The sequence below is a fragment of the Amblyraja radiata genome, chromosome 5, assembly GCF_010909765.2.
Source record: "Amblyraja radiata isolate CabotCenter1 chromosome 5, sAmbRad1.1.pri, whole genome shotgun sequence".
NCBI classification, from domain to species: Eukaryota; Metazoa; Chordata; class Chondrichthyes; order Rajiformes; family Rajidae; genus Amblyraja; species Amblyraja radiata.
Window position 1 is genome coordinate 97610355 of NC_045960.1, and position 20289 is coordinate 97630643.

The 20289-nt window shown below is 44.2% G+C and overlaps 1 protein-coding gene across 1 annotated transcript in view; it reads right to left on the minus strand.

Annotated features, from left to right (window-relative positions):
* Window positions 1-1817: 1817 nt before the first annotated feature.
* Window positions 1818-20289, minus strand: part of eys (eyes shut homolog) — a 59254-nt gene continuing 40782 nt past the window's right edge. Inside the window, exons 5-7 of the mRNA XM_033021881.1 lie at window positions 18665-18837; window positions 9238-9399; window positions 1818-3060 (exon numbers count right to left, since the gene is read on the minus strand). Of these exons, the coding sequence (XP_032877772.1) occupies window positions 1865-3060; window positions 9238-9399; window positions 18665-18837 (1531 nt within the window). The 3' untranslated portion in view covers window positions 1818-1864. The remainder of the gene's footprint in view (window positions 3061-9237; window positions 9400-18664; window positions 18838-20289) is intronic.

A 20289-nucleotide genomic window follows, 5' to 3' on the forward strand; every position in this document is an offset into this window, starting at 1 on the left:
GGAAGAGAGTGCTAGGGATGAGGGGAAATATGCTGTGTCTGTGCAGTTGGGGGCTATGGTGAGTGGTGGAATATTGCGCTGGGGGACCAAGCCTCCTGTGTGACACAGTCTAGTAACTCTTAACTGCGATGTTCAACTAAGTTACATTTAGCTGCATTTATGGGTGTGGATGATTCCAGTGCATTGCTTGAATAAGGGAAAAGGGTCAAATACAACTTACTGAATGATTTATATTACAAGACACTACAAAATAACAGTAACTGTACTCTGCAAAATTTCGGGGGACAAAACTAAAGGGAACCACAATATTGAATTGTCAGAAATGATTAAATCTGTTGCATTTCTCCTCTGAAATTCTCTACCCTGGAGGCTTGTGGAGCTTGGATCGTTGGAGGCATTTAAGGTGGAGGTGGATACATTTTTGAAAGATTGGGGAATTGAGCACTCTGTGGAACTGGCACAGAAGAGGAGATGAGGCTTGGGCAAATCAGCCATGATTATGTTGAATGGCGGGGCAGGCCATCTTGTGGCTACTATCTTCCTGCTTACTGGAAGTATTTGTAACTTTGGGACTTGAGGAATTGCGATTGCCTCACAGATCCAATGACCCAGGTTCAATCCTGAGTCCTGTGCTCTCTGCATGGAGTTTGTACTTTCCCCCCCGTGTTTGCATAGGTTTCCCCATGTGGTCTGGTCTCTTCCCGCATCAGGAAGACATTCAAGTTGCTAGGTTTATTGATCACTGTAAATTGTCCCTGGTGTATAGGTGAGTGGTAGAATGTGGAGGGATTGATAGGAATGTGAGCAGGTTAAAATGGGATCAGTGCAGGATGATTGTGAATTGGCGTTTGATAGCACAGGCTTGGTGGGATAAAGGGTCTATTTCCAGGCTGCATGACTCTATTTATTTAGAGTAACTTTTTAATATCAATAACAAAACAACTGTTACTGTGAGATGTGTAAGAAGGAACTGCAGATGCTGGTTTAAACCGAAGATAGACACAAAAAGCTGGAGTAACTCAGTGGGGCAGGCAGCATTCTGTGAAATAGTGGCTTGATTAAATAATGCCACCTGTTTCTGATAACATACGTCATTACTGGATGAATCATAGTTCCTTGCTGAATTCAATGGCTATGCACCAACGTATCCTTATTCCATTGAATGCTGATTAACTTCTAAAGATCCATGCAACCTCTAGGCTCACAGTGAAGAGAAATTGACTCATCGGTGAATTTGACAGTAATTATGCAGGACTGTTGGGTGTTACCAGACACAGCATGTGATATCATTGGTGAAAGGACAGTCCTTAAATCAGTTTGAAACTCAAAGTTAACATCAGAATAGCTGCTTTTAAAATAGTGGGGGTTGCAGACTTTCAAAATAACCATTGAACACATAAATATACTGCATCATTCTATTTTCACTTAGAAAATATTAATCTACATCACAAAAGGCAATAAAATAAGCTGATTGGGAACATAACTCAAATCGTTGAAGCAAAACTAGTTAAAAATTCACACTGCTTAAAGCAGGCATTTTGCTAGACAAAATTAACCAATATGTTTTTAACCAAATACTGTAAAAAGATAAATTCAAACTGTTATCATTGTTTTCTGCACTTAAAATGTCTAATTAGCAAGTACATTATACTAAGTAATTTGACTAAAACATTATGGCAAATGACCATAAGGAAAAATCAACTAGATATTTAAAATGGAATTAAATTAAAATGATATTCTACATGTAATACCAGAGTTTAAAATTTAAGGGATTTGTTTTTAGTTTGTGTTTAATTTTGTGTCTAACAAACTAAATTACAATCTTGATGAATGTAGTACCTCACAATGGTATCATTGCATTTCATTATTCATCTCCACTTAAGATATTGTATCCTTCCATGTTACTAGAAAACAGGACCGGTTTTGGGTCCTTAAATATAAAAACATCTTTAATTCGGCCCACTAATCCTTGAGTAAAGAGGCCAGCAGTGACACTCTTCACTTTCCTGGAGAACTCAAAACCCCCAAAGTAGCAAACCCCCCCATAATTCAAAGCAACGTATCTTCTCCGTGGATCCAGGTCTTCATAGAGTATCCTCTTGCCGTTGTGCTTCACGGTGATGATGGTCCGGTCTTGATGAACGGACACAGAGTGCCATTTGTCACAACAGACTGAGGAATTTCCGAAGACAAATGGCAGAATGATTCTTTCCCCCAGATTTACTCCGATCTTGAGGTTTCCTCTGGAGATACCAATGGTAAGATAATCGTTGTCTTCATCCTCCGCTTTCCCCATCCATAAAACCAGGCCATCCTTCTCACTGGTGGTGAAATTGAGAGAGATGGAGGTAAAACGGAGATCTCTCATCAGGTACAATGGGTCGTTGTACTTGGCATAAGAGTTGCCAGAAAACTTTACAGTAGAAAGCATAATTTTGTTCTCACAATGGACTCCTGCCCATCCTAGGGCACAAGCACATCTGTATGTTGCAGTGGAGAAAGTAGGAATACAGAGAGAGCCATGTTTGCACAGGTTATTGAGGCAGATCACTGGTATCTCACAGTTGGTTCCAACCCACAAAGGTTGACAAGAGCAAAAGAAGTTCGCTGCTGAGTCCAAACTGCAGTTTCCTTCGTTTACACATATTTTATAACCACAGGCTGTTCCGTCACAATCGCCGATATTACTACCATCTTTGGCCCCCTCCTCGGTCAATTTGAGTTCAAAATCATTCACCACAACCTCCCTGATACAGCCATCAAAGCCCGAGGGCTCATTCTCCACTGCCACCGCATTGATCTCGTTCAAGTTGGGTACACCGCCCACAAAGAAAAGCGTTTTGGTGTCCAGTGCAGTCATGCCAACACTGGAGGCTCTGGTCACATTGATTCCATCCAGTTTCAAGTATCCTTGCTTTCCAGTCCGGCCAGCCTCTATGAAGTGCCAGGTTTTCCCAGCTGTGTCCACTGCCTTGGTTGAGGGCAAGACAACTGTGGCATCCCCTAAATTATAACGAAGCTGCACAAAGCCACCCGCTAGTCCAATGCTCAAGAAGTCTCCTGTAAGTAAATGAAAGGTTTACAATGACAAATTAGTCAAGTCAAGATTAAGTGTATGATCTCTAATACCAACATTATCTACATTGTAACAGTGCACGGTGCAGGAGACACATAGAACTGTGAAGCTGGAATCTTCAGCAAAACACAAATTGCTGGGATAACCTAATGGGTCAGGCATTATCTGTGCAAGGAATGTATAGGTGACATTTTGGGTCGGGATCCTCCTTCAGACCCATTTCAGCTTTCTCCCCACTTCTACAATCTGTCTGAAAAAGGGTTCCAGCCTGAAACGTCACCTAATCTATTCCGTCCACATATGGCCTGACATATGTAGTTACTCCAGCTCTTTCACAGTTGCTGGGAATTGCTTTCATGTAAATGACAGTGTTGGCCTTGTTCAGAGGTGGAAATCTGCCCAGACATGGGTTTTCCCAGGGAAAGTGAGCAAGTGGTAATCAGGAGGAGATTTCTGGCCTTATGCTATGGACTTCACAGAGTCTGGAGTTAATGGTGCAGACACTCAGGGCTACTCTCTCTCAACCATCCTGCTGACGGACATGCCTGATTTAATTGGATTTTACTTTAATTTATCTTGCACTAAACGTTATTCCCTTTATCCTGTATCTGTACACTGTGGACGGCTTGATTGTAATCATGTATAGTCTTTTCGCTGACTGGATATAATGCAACAAAAATGCTTTACACTGTTCCTCGGTACATGTGCCAATTAACTACACTGACTAAACTAAGGGTTGTGATGCAGGAATGTTGTCCGTGAGATATGACTCCATGAGGGTGAACTGGCTTTTGCTTGATCAGTCTGTGGGATAATTCTCCCAATTTAGACACCAGTCCCAAAACAAAAGGAGCAGTGGTAGAAGCAGTTATTTAGGGCAACCTCATCTTCACCAAACTACTGTGGAGGCCGCATCTGTCATAGCATTAGCAGATGACCATCCCAGGATCATTGAGGAGACAAAGCCATCTTTACACCAAGGACACTGTTATCAGGCAACTGAACCATCCTCTCACCAACTAGAGAGTGGTATTGGCCAACCACCTACCTCATTGGAGATCCTCAGGCTATCTTCAATCGGACTTTACTGGCCTTTATCTTGCACTAAACGTTATTCCCTTTATCCTGTATCTGTACACTGTGGACGGCTTGTTTGTAATCATGCATGATCTTTCCGTTGACTGGATGGCACGCAACTAAAAAGCTTTTCACTGTAACTCGGTGTATGTGACAATAAATCAAAACCAAACAAAACCTTACGATCCTTGAGGAGACACAGCTGTCTTCACACCGAGGACACTACATAGAAACATAGAAAATAGGTGCAGGAGGAGGCCATTTGGCCCTTCGAGCCAGCACCGCCATTCATTGTGATCATGGCTGATCGTCCCCTATCAATAACCCGTGCCTGCCTTCTCCCCGTATCCCTCGACTCCACTAGCCCCAAGAGCTCTATCAAACTCTCTCTTAAATCCATCCAGTGATTTGGCATCCACTGCCCTCTGTGGCAGGGAATTCCATAAATTCACAACTCTCTGGGTGAAAACGTTTTTTCTCACCTCAGTCTTAAATGGCCTCCCTTTTATTCTAATACTGTGGCCCCTGGTTCTGGACTCGCCTAACATTGGGAACATTTTTCCTACATCTAGCTTGTCCAGTCCTTTTATAATGTTATATGTTTCTATAAGATATTCCCTCATCCTTCTAAACTCCAGTGAATACAAGTCTAGTCTTTTCAATCTTTCCTCATATGACAGTCCCGCCATCCCAGGGATCAATCTCGTGAACCTACGCTGCACTGCCTCAATTACAAGGATGTCCTTCCTCAAATTAGGAGACCAAAACTGTACACAATACTCCAGATGTGGTCTCACCAGAGCCCTATACAACTGCAGAAGAACCTCTTTACTGAAATCCTCTTGTTATGAAGGCCAACATTCCATTAGCTTTCTTCACTGCCTGCTGTACCTGTAAGCCAACTTTCAGTGACCGGTGTACAAGGATGCCCAGGTTTCGCTGCGCCTCCCCCTTACCTAACCTAACCCCATTGAGATAATAATCTGCCCCCTTGTTTTTGCTGCCAAAGTGGATAACCTCACATTTATCTATATTTTGCTAACTGGGATAGTCTCACAGCCAGGTATCTGGCCTTATTCGGCAGTAAGCACAAACCACGGGGCCCAGGCATGGCTCCTTTAAATATATATCTACTTAAACCAAGGTCTTCCTATCTCGATCCCCACACTGCTTTGATATGCAGTAGTTGTTCATAGAACGTCTTTACATTCTGAGAGGTTTAAAGAATAATCACCAATGACATCAGTGCAATACCCAAACAGACAGAGGGCCAGTGAAATAGCCTTTATTCTCTGAGCATCTCATCCATCTTCAATTCTCCCAATGCAGCAAACATAACCAGGGAAGTGCAAGTTCAAAATGAAAGACATTCATAACTCCTGACATTTAAGGCTTCTGATACACCATCTTTCAGATATAATTAGCAGCACATTCCTTGCTCAGTAAACAGCTCAATGCTGAAAGGGTCACATTATTTTTAAACCATAATAGTGACATGCAGAATATTCCCCTGAGCTCAGTGCAATCTGTAGGTCTAGTTGTCAGCACAGTAAACCGTAAAAGGCTTGTTTTTACAACCTAGAGACTCTGTACAGTAATCTATGCTCCCAGAAAACTACAAGCTCTTTGTGGACTTCAGCTAATAAAGATTTTCTATTTGTACTGTAGCCTTCCCTTTCTTGGCAACTTCAGTACTGCACAGAAATGGCTCATTGAGTTAAGAAAATGGTGTACTATGGGAAGCACAGCTTCCAAGGCATGTGGGATGCGCATTTGATTACAACTTATCGTGATAACCCGCTAAATTAAAAGCAAGGTTCTCTTCAAAATGTCAAGAATATTCTTCATGTGTGGCTGTTATTTCTGTAAACCCTTCCACCTCTTTAAGGTCGCTGGGCACTGCCAGTTCGAGCCTGTTCTCTCCTCAATTCTCAATGGCCTTCATCGCAGGTTGTGCTTTAAGATCTGGAGCTTTCCACCCAAACTTCAACGCATTGCAGCCTTTTCTCTCTCTCCTTTAAGACGCTCCTTACATTATTTTCTTTAAATATATATCTACTTGAACCAATGCAAAGATGGGATGGAGAGTCATGCCCCTGTCCCACTTAGGAAACCTGAACGGAAATCTCTGGAGACTTTGCGCCCCACCCAAGGTTTCCGTGCGGTTCCCGGACGTTCCCGGAGGTTTTTGTCAGTCTCCCTACCTGCTTCCACTACGTGCAACCTCCGGCAACCACCTGCAACCTCTGGGAACCGCATGGAAACCTTGGGTGGGGCGCAAAGTCTCCCGAGGTTTCCGTTCTGGTCTCCTAAGTGGGACAGGGGCATCAGTTTACCCCACGACAGAAGTGGGAGGAGTTGTTCAGTTTGATAGCCACAAAAAAAAAGGATATCCTATGGCGTGCTGTGCTGCACCTTGGTGGAACCAGTCTGTTGCTGAAGGTGCTCCTCAGGGTGACCAGTGTCATGGAGAGGGGTGAGCTGTATTGTCCAAGATGCTCCATAGTTTCAGGAGCATCATTCTTTCCGAAACCACCTCCAATAAATCAAACCCCACCCATGATGGAGCCATCCTTCCTGATGAGCTTGTTGATTCTATTGGCATCCGCAGCCTTTACCTGCTACCCCAGCACATGACAGAGTAGAAGCGTGAACATTGGGAGGATTAGCCAAAAGGGAATGACAGCAGAAACATGAAACTCCATTCAAGCTTTAACTGAGATGGTCATTATTGAATGGGTTCAAGCCCAAGACAAACTAATGGGAATGTCTAACATGGAGGGACAGAATGACACAGGAAGAGAGAGTTTGAGAGAGGGAAAGTGAAGAGTATGATATAATGAGAGAAAACAAGTCAGAACGAGTGAGTGTGAAAGAGAGTCAGGAAGCAATGAGAGATAAGAGGACCAAAAGGAACCATGAAATGTCTTTGACAAGTGGGATTAAGGAGAATCCCAAGGCTTTTTATACGTTCATTAAAAACAAGTGGGTAACTAGGGAAAGATTTGGACCACTCAAGGATAAAGGAGGGACTCTCTTGGAGTCAGAGAATGTAGGTGAGGTACTTAATGAATACTTTGCACTGAAATTCCCCAAATAGAAGGACATGGAGGACAGTGAGCTCAGTGTGAGGCATCTTAGTACAGAGGATGGTGGTGGAAGAGTGTTATTCTAGCCGGTGGTCTGTAACCAGTGGTATTCCACAGGGATCAGCGCTGTGACCTCTGTTGTTTGTGATATATGTACGACGTGGACAACAATGTAGATAATAAGTTTGAAGACAACACCAGAATCGGTGGAGTTGAAGTCTCTGAGGATAGGTGTCAGAGGATACAGAATGATGTAGATAAGCTGCAGAAATAGGTGGAGAAATGGCAGAAGGATCTTAATCCAGGCAAATGTGGGGAATTACAGTTGGGGAGGTTAAATGAAGAGGAAAGTGCAGGGTCAATGGCAGGATTGTTAACAATATTGATGTTCGTAGATAACTTGGATTCAAGTCCATAGACCCCTGAAAGTAGTAACACAAGTAAATAGAGTGGTGAAGATGATGTACAGTATGCTTGCCTTCATCAGGCAGGGCACTGAGTATAAGAGTCAGGACATCATGATACAGTTTTATAAAACTTCAACTCGGCTACATTTGGAGTTTTGTGCGCAGTCCTGGTTGTCCAATTACAGGAAGGATGAAGAGACTTTGGAGAGGGTGTAGAAGTGGTTTATCAGAAATCTGTCTGGATTAGAGGGTAGTAACTATAAGGGGAGGTTGAACAAACTTGGATTGTTTTCTCTGGAGCATCAGAGGCTGATATGAGACCTCATGGAAGTATATACAATGAAGGGAGGCATAGATAGGGTAGATAGAACCTTTATCGCTTGGTGGAAATATGACAAAACTAAAGGGCACAACTTTCAGGTGATGGGGGGGAGGATTTAAAGGAGAGTTGTGGGGCATGTTTTTTGCACAGACGGTGGTGAGAAACTAGAACATGCTGTCAGGGGTAGTTGTAGATAGGCAGATCCGATAGTTGCATTTTTGTGCCAAACATGTAGCCAAATTAATCTGCCTGCACTTGAACCATATCCCTCCATCCCTCGCATATCCATGTGCCTTTTAAATACCATTATCGTATCTGTCTCCACCACCGTCCCAACAATGTATTTCCGGCACCCAACACATTCTGTGTGAAAAAAACTTGCCCCGAATATCGTCTTAAAGCTATGCCCTCTAGTCTTTCCATGTGTTCCTTGAGAAGTAGGTTCTGACCGTCTACCCTATGTCTCTCATAATTTTATATACATGTCACAGGCCTCCCCTCAACCAATGACATTCCAAAGCATACAATTACAGTTTGCTATTTCCTGTTGCTTAAACTCTTTAATCCAGATATTTGGACCACAAATGAGAGACACACCTCACCTTATCCCAGAAAGGCTGATGAGTATAGTCAATGAAAAATTCAGCAGTGAGATGGATGGATGGAATTTGGAGTTTGGAGCAGAGGATAAACAGCAAGGGTTAGTCTAGATTGGTACCTGACAGCCAGCATATACAAGATGGGCTGAAGGGCCTGTCTCTGTATTACATGGCTGTAGCTGGTAATACTGATGCCTCACAACGCCAGAGACCCAGGTTCGATCCTGACATCAGGAGTTGTCTATGTGGAATTTGCATGTTTCCCCTGTGGGTATGTGTGTTTCTCCAGGTGTTCCGGTTTCCTCCCATGTCCCAAAGACATTTGGGTTTGTAGATTAATTGGCCTCTGTAAATTGCCCCTTGTGTGTGGGGAGTAGATGCTAAATTGGGATAACATAGAACTAGTGAGAACAGGTGATCAGTGGTTAGCATGGACTTAGTGGGCTGAAGGGCCTGTTTCCATGCCGTATCTTTCAATCAAACAGGCAGCACTCAGCACTCAGCTGAAAGGTTTTTCCAAGCAATTAGTAATTCAAAGATAATCTACATTAAAGCAAGGTGAACAAGCTGAGGGTGTTGGATTTTTTCCAATGACATTCTCTTACTAAGCTGCAGTTTAATCAGCCCATGTTAGTGATTAACAGATGATACAGAGTCCAGACCTTACCCGACTGAGTGCCGAGATGCTGTGCAGTGTAGAACAAGATGCCATCTGGTGACCGAGGAAGAAACTGCATCTTAATGTGGGTCTTGTGGCGTATGTTAAAGGGTGAGAATCCCATCCAGGAAGACTCATTACTCCTGAAGACAGGGTCGCTGATGGTCAAAGCTGGAATAGACAAACCTTAGTAAGGTGATGGGAATCGACAATCGACACTGTTTTAAAAATAGTGAGAAGATTCACAGATTCCCAGGTAACACCAATGAGACATTATTAGCCATGGTTCAATGAGTAATAAGCCAACATCCGAGCCGGTAAGTCGTGGGTTCAATTCTCACTTCACAGCCGGGGCACAAAACCTAGTTGTAAAATCCCGTAAAGTACTGAAAGAACACTGTACTGATGGGAGATGTGAAACCAAGTCACCAGTTGCTAACAAAGTGGAGGCAAAAGGTCCCACAACAAAGGTCCCACAAGGTCCTACTTTGAAGAGCAAGGGAGATATCTCAGTTTTTTAGCCTTGGACCTGCTCTTCACGGCATCAGAAGGAACAGGTTGTAGTTGACTGGTTGTATCACAGCCTGTTCGGCAACTCAAACACTCAGAATTGAAGGAAACTGCAGAGAGTGGTAGACACTGGCCATCACAGGTACTACCTCCCCACTACAGCAGGAATCTAACTATGTACCACAGGCTACAGAACTGTGTCTCGGACATGGTAGTGAGCAACACGGGCTCATGATTTTCATGTTTTTAATTTCATGTTTCATGTGTCTTGTGTTTTATGACTGTTGGCAGACCAATTTCCCTCCTGGGATAAATAAAGTTCTATCGTATCATAACATATGGCAGGCACTGCCTCAAAAAGGCAGCCAGCATCATCAAAACCCATACCACGTCGATTTTACTCCTACCATTGGGAAGAATGTATAGAAGTCTGAAAATGGCGACCACCAGGGTTATGAATACCCACACAGACATAGTGGCTGTTATTTCCAGAACCAGAATGGCTAGTCACACTATTTCAGTACAGTTAGATCACTGGCATCACTCCAGCAATGTGGATAAGTACACAGCCACATACTGTCCACAGGACAAATCCAATTCAGGCATCTTTCGTTCATCGGTCTACTCGAAATCCCTAATTGGTGGGGTTAGCAAATAGCAATAATTTTCTCACACAGTCCCAATTTAGTTTTGCTAGCACCAAACCTCATTGTAACTGGTGGCACAGTGGTGCAGTTGGGTACAGTGCCAGGAACCCGGGTGGGAGATGTCCGTATGGAGTTTGCATGTTCTCCCTGTGACCTTTCTTCTGGGTGCTCCGGTTTCCTCCAACATCCCAAAGACGTGCAGACTTGAGGGGTTAATTGGGCTCAGTAAATTGCCCCTAGTCTGTAGGGAGTAGATGCAATGAGATAACATAGAACTAGTATGAAAAGGTCAGCATGCATTCGATGGGCCTGTTTCAATGCTGTATCATTCCAATCAATTCAATCCATCAACAATATTTTTTTTAAAGGAGCAGAGCTCTGGAGAGTCACTGCCTTTGAAATCGGAGCCGGGTTATAGCAGAGTTCCATTCCTGAAAACTGGAACAGCAGCGGCAAGAGTAACAGCAAGTCGTAAATGCAGTCTTAAGCCTACCATGGCCATAGTCTGTGTAGGTAATCTGGACTGCAATAGTTCATTGCAGACTTCCACTTCACCAAAGTCTAAAGAGATGGGGGCTTTCCCTATCTGTATGAGTTGAGGTTCAAGGCCATATTGCTTTACCCACTCCTAAATAACATGCACGCTGCAGACCTGTTGCAAACATACCTGTGTGAAGGAAAATAGTAAGATTAAACGAGAATTTACCAGTTTCAAGTTTGATCTGTATTTTATGAGGAGTTACGATGAGGGATTACGTGAAGAGCCCGCTCAGCACGCATGCGCGGCATACTTCAAAGCAGCGGTGCGGAATCACAGATAGACACAGTTATTGAAGTAAACATAGTAAAGACAAGGAGACATCAGTTTATCAGTTTGACCCATATTATTGAGGGTGGGAGCGGAGGGCACGTAATCCCTCATCGTAACTCCTCATAAAATACAGATCAAACTTCAAACTGGTAAGTTCTCGTTTAATCTTACTATTTTACTTCGGAGTCACGTGAGTGATTCCGTGAAGACTTCAAAGCTCTGTGATTTCAAACCGTGTAACAGTTATTACTACATCACTGCCGAAGTCTTTGAGGGAGGAAGTGTGTTATCGTAATCAACCAATGAATCTGTTTGTAGAAAAACACAATGGTATTTTTTAACAATAACAACAAAGAAATTAAATTGCTCCCCTGGGCTTAAATTAAATATTTGCAGTCTGTAAAATCTTTCCTGCAAATAAAACAGGTTTTGCCAACGGCTTATTATAAATTTTCTGAACGGTCTTTCCCCCGACCATCCTGCTGTAGCCAGGATGTGGTCTATAGGCACGTCCATTCTTTTAGCAGTCGACGTGGATGGTGCCCTGGTGGAATAAAATTTGTACATGTTAGTGTTTATCCCAGCAGTTTATAGCACCTGCTTGAGCCATCTCGCAATGGTTTGGCTCATCACCCAACCATAAGGTTTTTTATGACTGACCCACAAGGCTTTTCATCTCCCTCGAATATTTTGGTTGTGTCTATGTAGGATAGTAGGGTCATGGCACATAACCGTGGTTCTGGCGGGTAAGCCCGGAATTCCACGACTGGATTAGGTGTTCCTGGTCTGCTCTGTTTGATCAGTCCCTGGATAACGACAGAGATCTGGTCTGGAGCTATGAGCATGCTGTCCAGTCGCAATAGGTGTAGTGACTGGACCCTCTGTGCAGATACAAGTGCCATCAACATGAGTGTTTTGAGCATAGATTGTTCCAGGTTGAGGGATCTGGCTGGTGGCCATCCCCTGAGGTACATCAGGACCACACTGACATCCCATATATGGGTGTACCTTGGTCTAGGGGGTTAGAGTTGTAAAAACCCTTGATTAGTTTGACCACCAGCGAGTGCGACCCCATGGCCTGTTGTCCTGGAGCTGGTTTTAAATAGACAGACAGGGCACTTCTAGCTGTGTTGATGGCTCTGTAGCTGAGTCCTTCATCATGGTGAAGGTTCGCCAGGAATTCCAGTACGTTGGTAACTGTAGCGGTTGAGTAGGTGGTCCCTGTATCCAAGCAGTACTTTTCCCATTTTTTGATGCTGGACAAGTGCTGTTTTTTAGTGGATGTTCGGAGGGCTGCTGACATGGTGTCGACGGTTTGTTATGATAATCCCAGTCCCAGAAGTGGTTTGTGCAGAATCTGCAACCCAGGAGTTTGATTTTTTTATGGCACGGGTGGCTTGTGCCCGACACTGGGTGTTAATAACTCTAGGTCACTGGGGAATACCATCGGAGTTTCAACAACCATGTCATGGAGTTTTGGGAACCATGGCTGCGTAGGCCAGTCGGGTACTATCAAAATACCTGAAGCAGAGTCCATTTGTATTGTGCGTAGTCCCCAACTGATGAGGCAGAAGGGAGGAAATGCATAGAAGAAGAATTTCCCCAATCCAGCGCGAACACATCTACCGCTGCTGCCTCAGGGTCTGATTCCCAAGCGACATACATAGGTACCTGGTGATTTAGCCTTGATGCAAATAAATCGATATCTGGCGTGCCATATTGCTTGATAACTTTTGCAAATTGTTTGGGGTTTAACATCCATTCGATGTTGTCATTAAATTTACGTGACCTGGTGTCTGCCACTGTATTTAGCTTACCTGGCAGGTAAGTTACTGATAGCCAAATATGTCTTTCGACACACCATTGCCAAATTGTGTTGACCAACTTATCGCATGATACCGATTTTATGCCGCCCATATGGTTAATGTAGGCCACCACCGTAGTATTATCTATTTGTAACCGTACATGCAAGTGATGCATATTTGTGCATATGCTTTTAAACCATAAAAGTCACCCAACATCTGTAGATAATTAATGCCCAGTGTAAGTGGTAACGATGACTCTGGGTTAGTCCATCTACTACTTGTTAGTGATGATAATAGGTTGAAATTATGCCAAACGTTTTTTGCCCACCACTGTAGTTATGATATTGCTTCAGTGGGTAACTTCATGACACAATCATAATGACCTGTATGTCGTTTTGGTGCCTGTACCTTTGCTCTTTGTAAGTTTTGACAGTGCAAAGAATTGTGTAGCCGGAAATGCTGCTACCATTTTCCCAATTACTAATGGAGTACGTGGACCATTAATTGTTGCATGATTGTGCCAATTCAACTGTTTTGTCTCTTGGCAATGTTACAGTCATGTAGACTGAATTAATTGTGAAGCCCAAGTAGTCCATGATTGTGGGTGGCTTCAACTTAGATTTATCTGGATGTAAGACAATCCCAGGGTTTCGAATAACTGTTTGGTAGCTGATACAGCTAACATAGTCAATTCCATGGTCTTGCCTATTTTTTTTTTTTTTTTTTTTAAATTTTTAAGATAGCATCAAGATATGCCATGACAATATGTTTTTGTCTTGTGAATATTGCCAGAGCTGGTTTTAGTATCTTGGTGAATAATCTTGGGCTGATGTGATCCCATTGGGTAACGCTTTAAATTGCCATAGCTGCCCCATCCAGGTAAGTTTCAGATATCTGCGATGACCCTTGTGAATGGTACTAAATAGTAAACATCTTTAAGATCAATGCTTGCCATGAAGTATCCTTTAGAAATTAGTTGTTTGGCAGTAACAACCGTTTCCATTTTGAAATGTATATACTTAACAAACATATTTAGTGAAGTTAAGTCAATGATGATGCAACATCCACCATCTTTTTGGGTATAGTGACGAATATTTGATACGAATTCCAAGGGTTCATGTTTTCCCATGATACCCTTTGTAATTAGTCTCACCAGTTCAGCTTGTCCCTCTCGTTTCTTTAACGGAGAGGGAAAATACCCTCTGGGGTAAATGTTGAACTGGCGGCAATTTTTCTAGTATGAATTGTATTTTGTATCCACTAAAGTTATTGAGTATATACTGATCACTCGTGATAGACTCCCGTGCTTCTTAAAACAGGTGTAATCTCCCCCCTGTTAATATTAAGCCCCTATTTTCTATACGTTGGTAGGAACCAGACCCACCTACCTCCATGGTAATGGTATTCTTCTGTTTCCTGCCGGTCCAACGAGTCTTGCACGTTGTCTGACGTGGCGGTGATGTTGGGGGGTGGCGCATTTTCCATGGGGCCTGCTCTGGGCCCTGGCCTGAAAGGCTTATGGGATTGGCATGCAGGCCCCGAGCTTTCACCAGTACCATGAGGTAGACCCTCCTGGTGGACGCGTTAGAGGTACTGCTGACTGGTTTACGTGTGGTGCTCATTCCAGACCCTGCCCTCTTGCGCCGAATATTTTGGACACTTCGTCCAGTTTTTTAGGCTTGGTTTGGTAACTTAGCCAGACAGCAGGATCTGTGGTTGTGAGGTCGGCGTTCTCACAGTCCTGTAAAAAATTTTGAGTTGAGGGCAGGTTTTATAACTTCCTGAGAAGTTGCGGAGCACTGCGAACAGTATGGTCAGGTGTTTTGCCATACTACCCTGACCTTCTGGAAAGAGCATGCGAAAATGATAACCGACGTCAGGGATATCAAATTCATTTTAAGTTATTTGGGTTTTTTAAAAGCTAAGCTCAATGTACCCCCCCAATAGCGGTGGGCACTTTGAGTAAATGCAATTTAGGGGAGGCGTGATGAAATCCAACACCTCATGATTACCTGTCTTGGAGAGGTTTTTTGAAAAGAACAGGTAGTAAGCTGGCCATCAGTTGAGACTGAAAAGCCATCTCGCTAGTGGTGGAGCCACATAGCGGCCACACCCAGCAGCTCTTCCTGATCCTGTACCTCAAGCATACTCCCGATGTTGTTCAGCCAGTGACCCCTCTTCTTGACCAGCCCAGCTCTGGTTCCCATCAATCCCTCGACAAGGGAGATGGCCAGTGCTGTTAGGCACTGGAGTGGGAGTGTTAGCTCCCTTGGCGGACTTGCCCCTGCTCCTGAGGTAGTCTCGCTGGAGTTTTTATCTCCATGACCTTCCTCTGGCTTGGAGAAACAGACACTCTTGTTTCTTGTTTGAAGTGCTGATCCCATCTTCCGTGTCTGTCTCCAGCCTGAGGTTGGTCCTGACCTTGCTGTTAGAGGCTGTCTGCCGTTTTCGGGCGGCATTTCAGCGGTTCTCGGGCGGCGAGTCTCCTTGTCGGGAGTCTGCAGGGCTGCCGGCCGGTTCTTAAATTTCCCTCCAGTCCGCTGCTGTTGGTCAGACAGCTGTTTTAGCGGACTGGGCATCAGCGCAGCACCCGTGTCTGTGGACCGCAGCGTGTGCGGTCCCGTTGCCGCCTCTTCCCCTTCCACTGTCGGCTCCTTCCCTGGGGTCGAACGGGGGCCGCTTCCCTCTGCTGCTTTGCTCCCCCTGGAGCAAAAACAAACGCAAAGACCGACTTTAAACTGAAGGTAAGTACTTACCTAACGTTCCTTTCCTTCAGGCTCGTAGCGGGAGCGCCTGACTCCCGATGCGCCGCTGTTGCACTGCTGCCGTTAATGCCGCGCATGCGTGCTGAGCGGGCTCTTCACGGAATCACTCACGTGACTCTGAAGTAAAATCATAAAACTGTGGCAGCTAATCTTCAATTATGGATTCCCATGGACGATCCGTAACAAAATTCCCTTTAATTCCTTGTTTATTCCAGAAGCCGAAGGCTACAGTGTGTTTTGTGATTCACTATAGGTTGATTTTCTTGGCAAAGCAGTGAGGATCTGTTGCCTTGTTCGAGCCTCACGTCTGGACGGCAAAGAACCTGGCTGGCCGCTCTAGTCAATTAACATCCACACAATGGCCCTTCTGTGTGGCTTTGATTCAGCCACTGAATTCACACTTTGTTTTATTTTCTGGTGCCAGCTCGAATGTTAGTAATCCACAGGTATGCTGGCACAACCAATTAGTCAGTAGCTTGTTTTCTTCAGTCGCTTCCCAGAACTGGATGCAGGAATAGCATTAAATAAATCTCATTAGGCCACAGACCATGATGGATGAGCAGACGTTGTGCTATATTTAACACGTTAACACAATGCTTCTGATGAGTGCATATTCGTTTTAATGGGCATGTTTTTTTCCTGCCTTTCATAGTTTCAAGACATGCCAAACTATATTACAGCGAATGCAGCCCTGTTGAAGTAGTTACTGCTGGAGAAAACATAACAGCTAACAGAGCAAATCTCCCCTTTGCATGAAGGTGATAATGAGCTGATTATGGAAGGAAACAAAATGCTGGAGTAAGTTTGTCAGGCAGCATAACTGGAGAATATGGATAGGTGGCATTCCAGGTCGAAACCCTGAAGAAGAAAGGCCTTGACTAGAAACGCCACCCATTCATGTTCTCTAGAGATGTTGCCCGTTCTGCTGAGTTACTCAAGCACTTTATGTTCTTTTGTGTATTAACTAGCATTTTCACTATTGCCCTCATGATCTTATATATATCTATAAGATCAGTCTGCCTCCTATGCTCCAAGGAATACAGTGCAAGCCTGCCCAACCTTTCTGCATAGTTAAGGCCCTCATGTCCTGGCAACGTCCTCATAAATCGTCTCTGAACTCTTTCTAGCTTAACAACTTCCTTCCTATAGCAGGGTGACAACAATTGAACACAATACTCAAAATGTGGCCTCATCAACATATTTATACAACTAACATAACACCCTGACTTCTGCACTCAACACCGTGATTGATGTAGAAAAAGCCTTCTTGACCACTCACCACTCTATCCACCTGTGACACTACTTTCAAGAATCAGTAGCATCTGCCGGGGGGTTGGTGGGGGGATGGGAAGGAGTTTTCAACCAGCATTCTATCCGGGCTTGTGGAATCAAGGAACTGCAGATGTTGGTTTGCACCAAGGATAGGCACAAAGTGCTGATGTCACTCAGCGGGTCGGGCAGCATCTCTAGAGAAAAAGGATGGGTGATGTTTTGGGTTGGGATCCTTCTTCAGATTATCTGGGTTTCACTGTGGAGAGTGCAATGGTTGGAAGAGGGAAGACAGGATTTTTCACCACAGGCTACATTCTTTCATGAGCTTCTTGATAGGCAGTCACTGGAGACTCGGATCACTGAAGAGTTATTTCCTTCCAATTCTTCTATTTCTAGCCTTTTATATCTCATCGTCTTAAATGTAAGCAGGAAGGATTAAAATTTGCTCATTAAATTCTGTCACTGCAATAAACTGATAGTCAATAACCAGCTGAAAAATAAATGCTAAAAAATGTGATTGGAGCCATTTTACACCCAGTATTTCTGAGTTTACTTCTTTTGTTGTTGTACTGGGTTGAAACCTGAGAGAGAGGCCATTCTGGACCATCTGTTTTAGACATTCACGCCGTTTCACTGAGGTTGTCCACCTCTGATAGAGAATCCTTTATTGCGTTAACATCGCTGATGCAGCGTTGGGAATGCAGCAAATAATTTATACACAGCAAACATCCACAAAATGCAATGCGAGACTGGTCAGATAATCTGTATAAGTGGTGCTGCTTGACGATAAATATTGCTCAGAATACTTTGCAATAGTTTCTTGGGTCCTTTTCTATCCCCTTGAGAGAGAAGATACTTGAACATTAAAATCAAAAGGCACTCTATCTGACCGATAGCACTCATTCAAAACACAACAATACAAGGACAGTCGAAGGCCATTCAGCCCTTCAGAACTGCATGCTATCCAATATGATCATGGCTGATTTATTGCAGACCTTATCACTTCTTCTGTGCCACATCCCACCATAACTCAATCTTTCAAAACGTTAAAAAAAAAAAACACCACACAAAGTGCTGGAGTAACTCAGTGAGTAAGGTAGCATCTCTGGTGAACATGGATAGGGTGACTTTCGGGTCGGGACCCTTCTTCAGAGTGACCACTTCCAAAACGGGATCCACTTACACTTCAAATGGCTCCATTGAGCTTGTCCCCATAAGTTCTAGGGGTAGAAATTTCTCTAGAAATAAGCATTCGACTTTCAACAGGGGTGTCATAGTGGTGCAGCGATAGAGTTGTTGTCCAACAGCACCAGAGAGCCGGGTTCGACCTTGACCATGGCTGCTGTCTATATGGAGTTTGTACATTTTCCCTGTGACTGCTTGGGTTTAGTCGAGGTGCTCTGGTATCCTCCCACATTCCAAAGACGTGTAGGTCTGTAAGTTAATTGGCTTCTGTAAATCGTCCCCAGTGTGTAGGATAGAAATAGAGGGTGATCGCTGGTCGGCGCAGACTCGGTGGGCCGGAAGGGCCTGTTTTCATGCTGTATCTCTGAGCTAAACTAAACAAAAACAGTCAGAGGAGATACAGTAAGAAGGAGATGGTTAGTGTGTTTGGTGGAGACATACCTTCCTTACAGTGGACCCCTTTGGTGCCCAAGGGGCAACGGCAGGTGTAACCCTCAGGTAGCGGGATGCAGAGAGAACCTGGGGCACACTGGTGTGGAGGCTTGTGCTGAGGATCACACACACTTACAGTCTCTGTGCAGAAGGCTCCCTTCCACCCTGGACGACACTGGCAGCTGCAATGGAAATTAAAACACACCAGTGCTTCAGAATGGGCAAATGCAATCGATTTGGTTAGAGTCATCGAGTGATACTGCGTGGAACCAGGCCCTTCGGCCCTACTTGCTCACACCAGCCAACATGTCCCAGCTACAGTAGTCCCATCTGCCCTCCAAACATGGCCTATCAAGTTGTCAAACACCAGCAATATTTAGAGTTACAGATTCATTCAGCACTATAGCAGGCCCTTCAGTCCACATGACCTTGTTGACCTTTATGCACTTACCTATACCAATCCTAGCTATCAGCACCTGGTCAGTTGTGATCAATGAGATGGCGATTTAAGTGCTCATTTAGATGAATATTAAATGTTGTGGGAATACCTGCCTGGGAATACCACCAGCTGCTTGGGCAGTGCGTTCCAGGTTCCCACCATCCTCTGGGCAAAAATGTTCTTCCTCAGATCCTTTCTACATTTAATACTTCTTACCCAAGATATATATGCTCTCTAGTTTTAAATAGCTCTATTTTGCAGAAAGGTTTTATTACGAGATGTGCTCCCCAGGTTACAGCCAGGTTCTGTTCCTGAGATCTATTTGTAACCAGAACAGTATGCAAGTCGGACATGTAGTCTTAAACCTGCCCATGGCTATAATCTGTGTAGGTAGTCTGGACTGCAATATTTCCATTTCAACAAAGAGGTGGGAGTTTCCTTATCTGTATGAGTTGAGCTTCAATGCCATATTGCTTTACCCACTCCTAAATAACATGCAAGTTGCAGGCACATATATCTGTTTGAAGCCCAAGCTGATTGTTTGAGGCTGTTCTAATCTTTCCCCGCCCTCGGAACCTCAAATATTTTCTGAAAGGATTGAGAATGGCCAAACAAAACACAATGCAGAGAGTTATGCCCCTGTCCCACTTAGGAAACCTGAACGGAAACCTCTGGAGACTGCGCCCCACCCAAGGTTTCCTTCCGGAGGTTGCAGGTGGTTGCCGGAGGTTGCAGGTAGTGGAAGCAGGTAGGGAGACTGACAAAAACCTCTGGGAACCTCCGGGAACCGCACAGAAACCTTGGGTGGGGCGCAAAGTCTCCAGAGGTTCTGTTCAGGTTTCCTAAGTGGGACAGGGGCATTAACTCCCTGCATTAATAATGCCAGCAGGCAGTAGGATGTGTTCAGCAGCCTAAGTGAAACTACCTTGTAATTACCTACCAGGCTTTGTTCTGCCTCTCCTCTCTTCCAGCTTTCTTTCCCTCCCCCTACAATCAGCCTGCGAAAGAGTCTCAACCTAAAACCTCACCTATCCATGTTCTCCAGGGATACTGCCTGACCTGCTGAGTTACTGCAGCACTGTAATTACAAGGTAGTGAGACAGTCATTCCTTTAACCCTGAAGATAGACACAAAATACTGGAGTAACTCAGCGGGTCAGGCAGTATCTCTGGAGAAAAGGAATAGGTGACGTTTC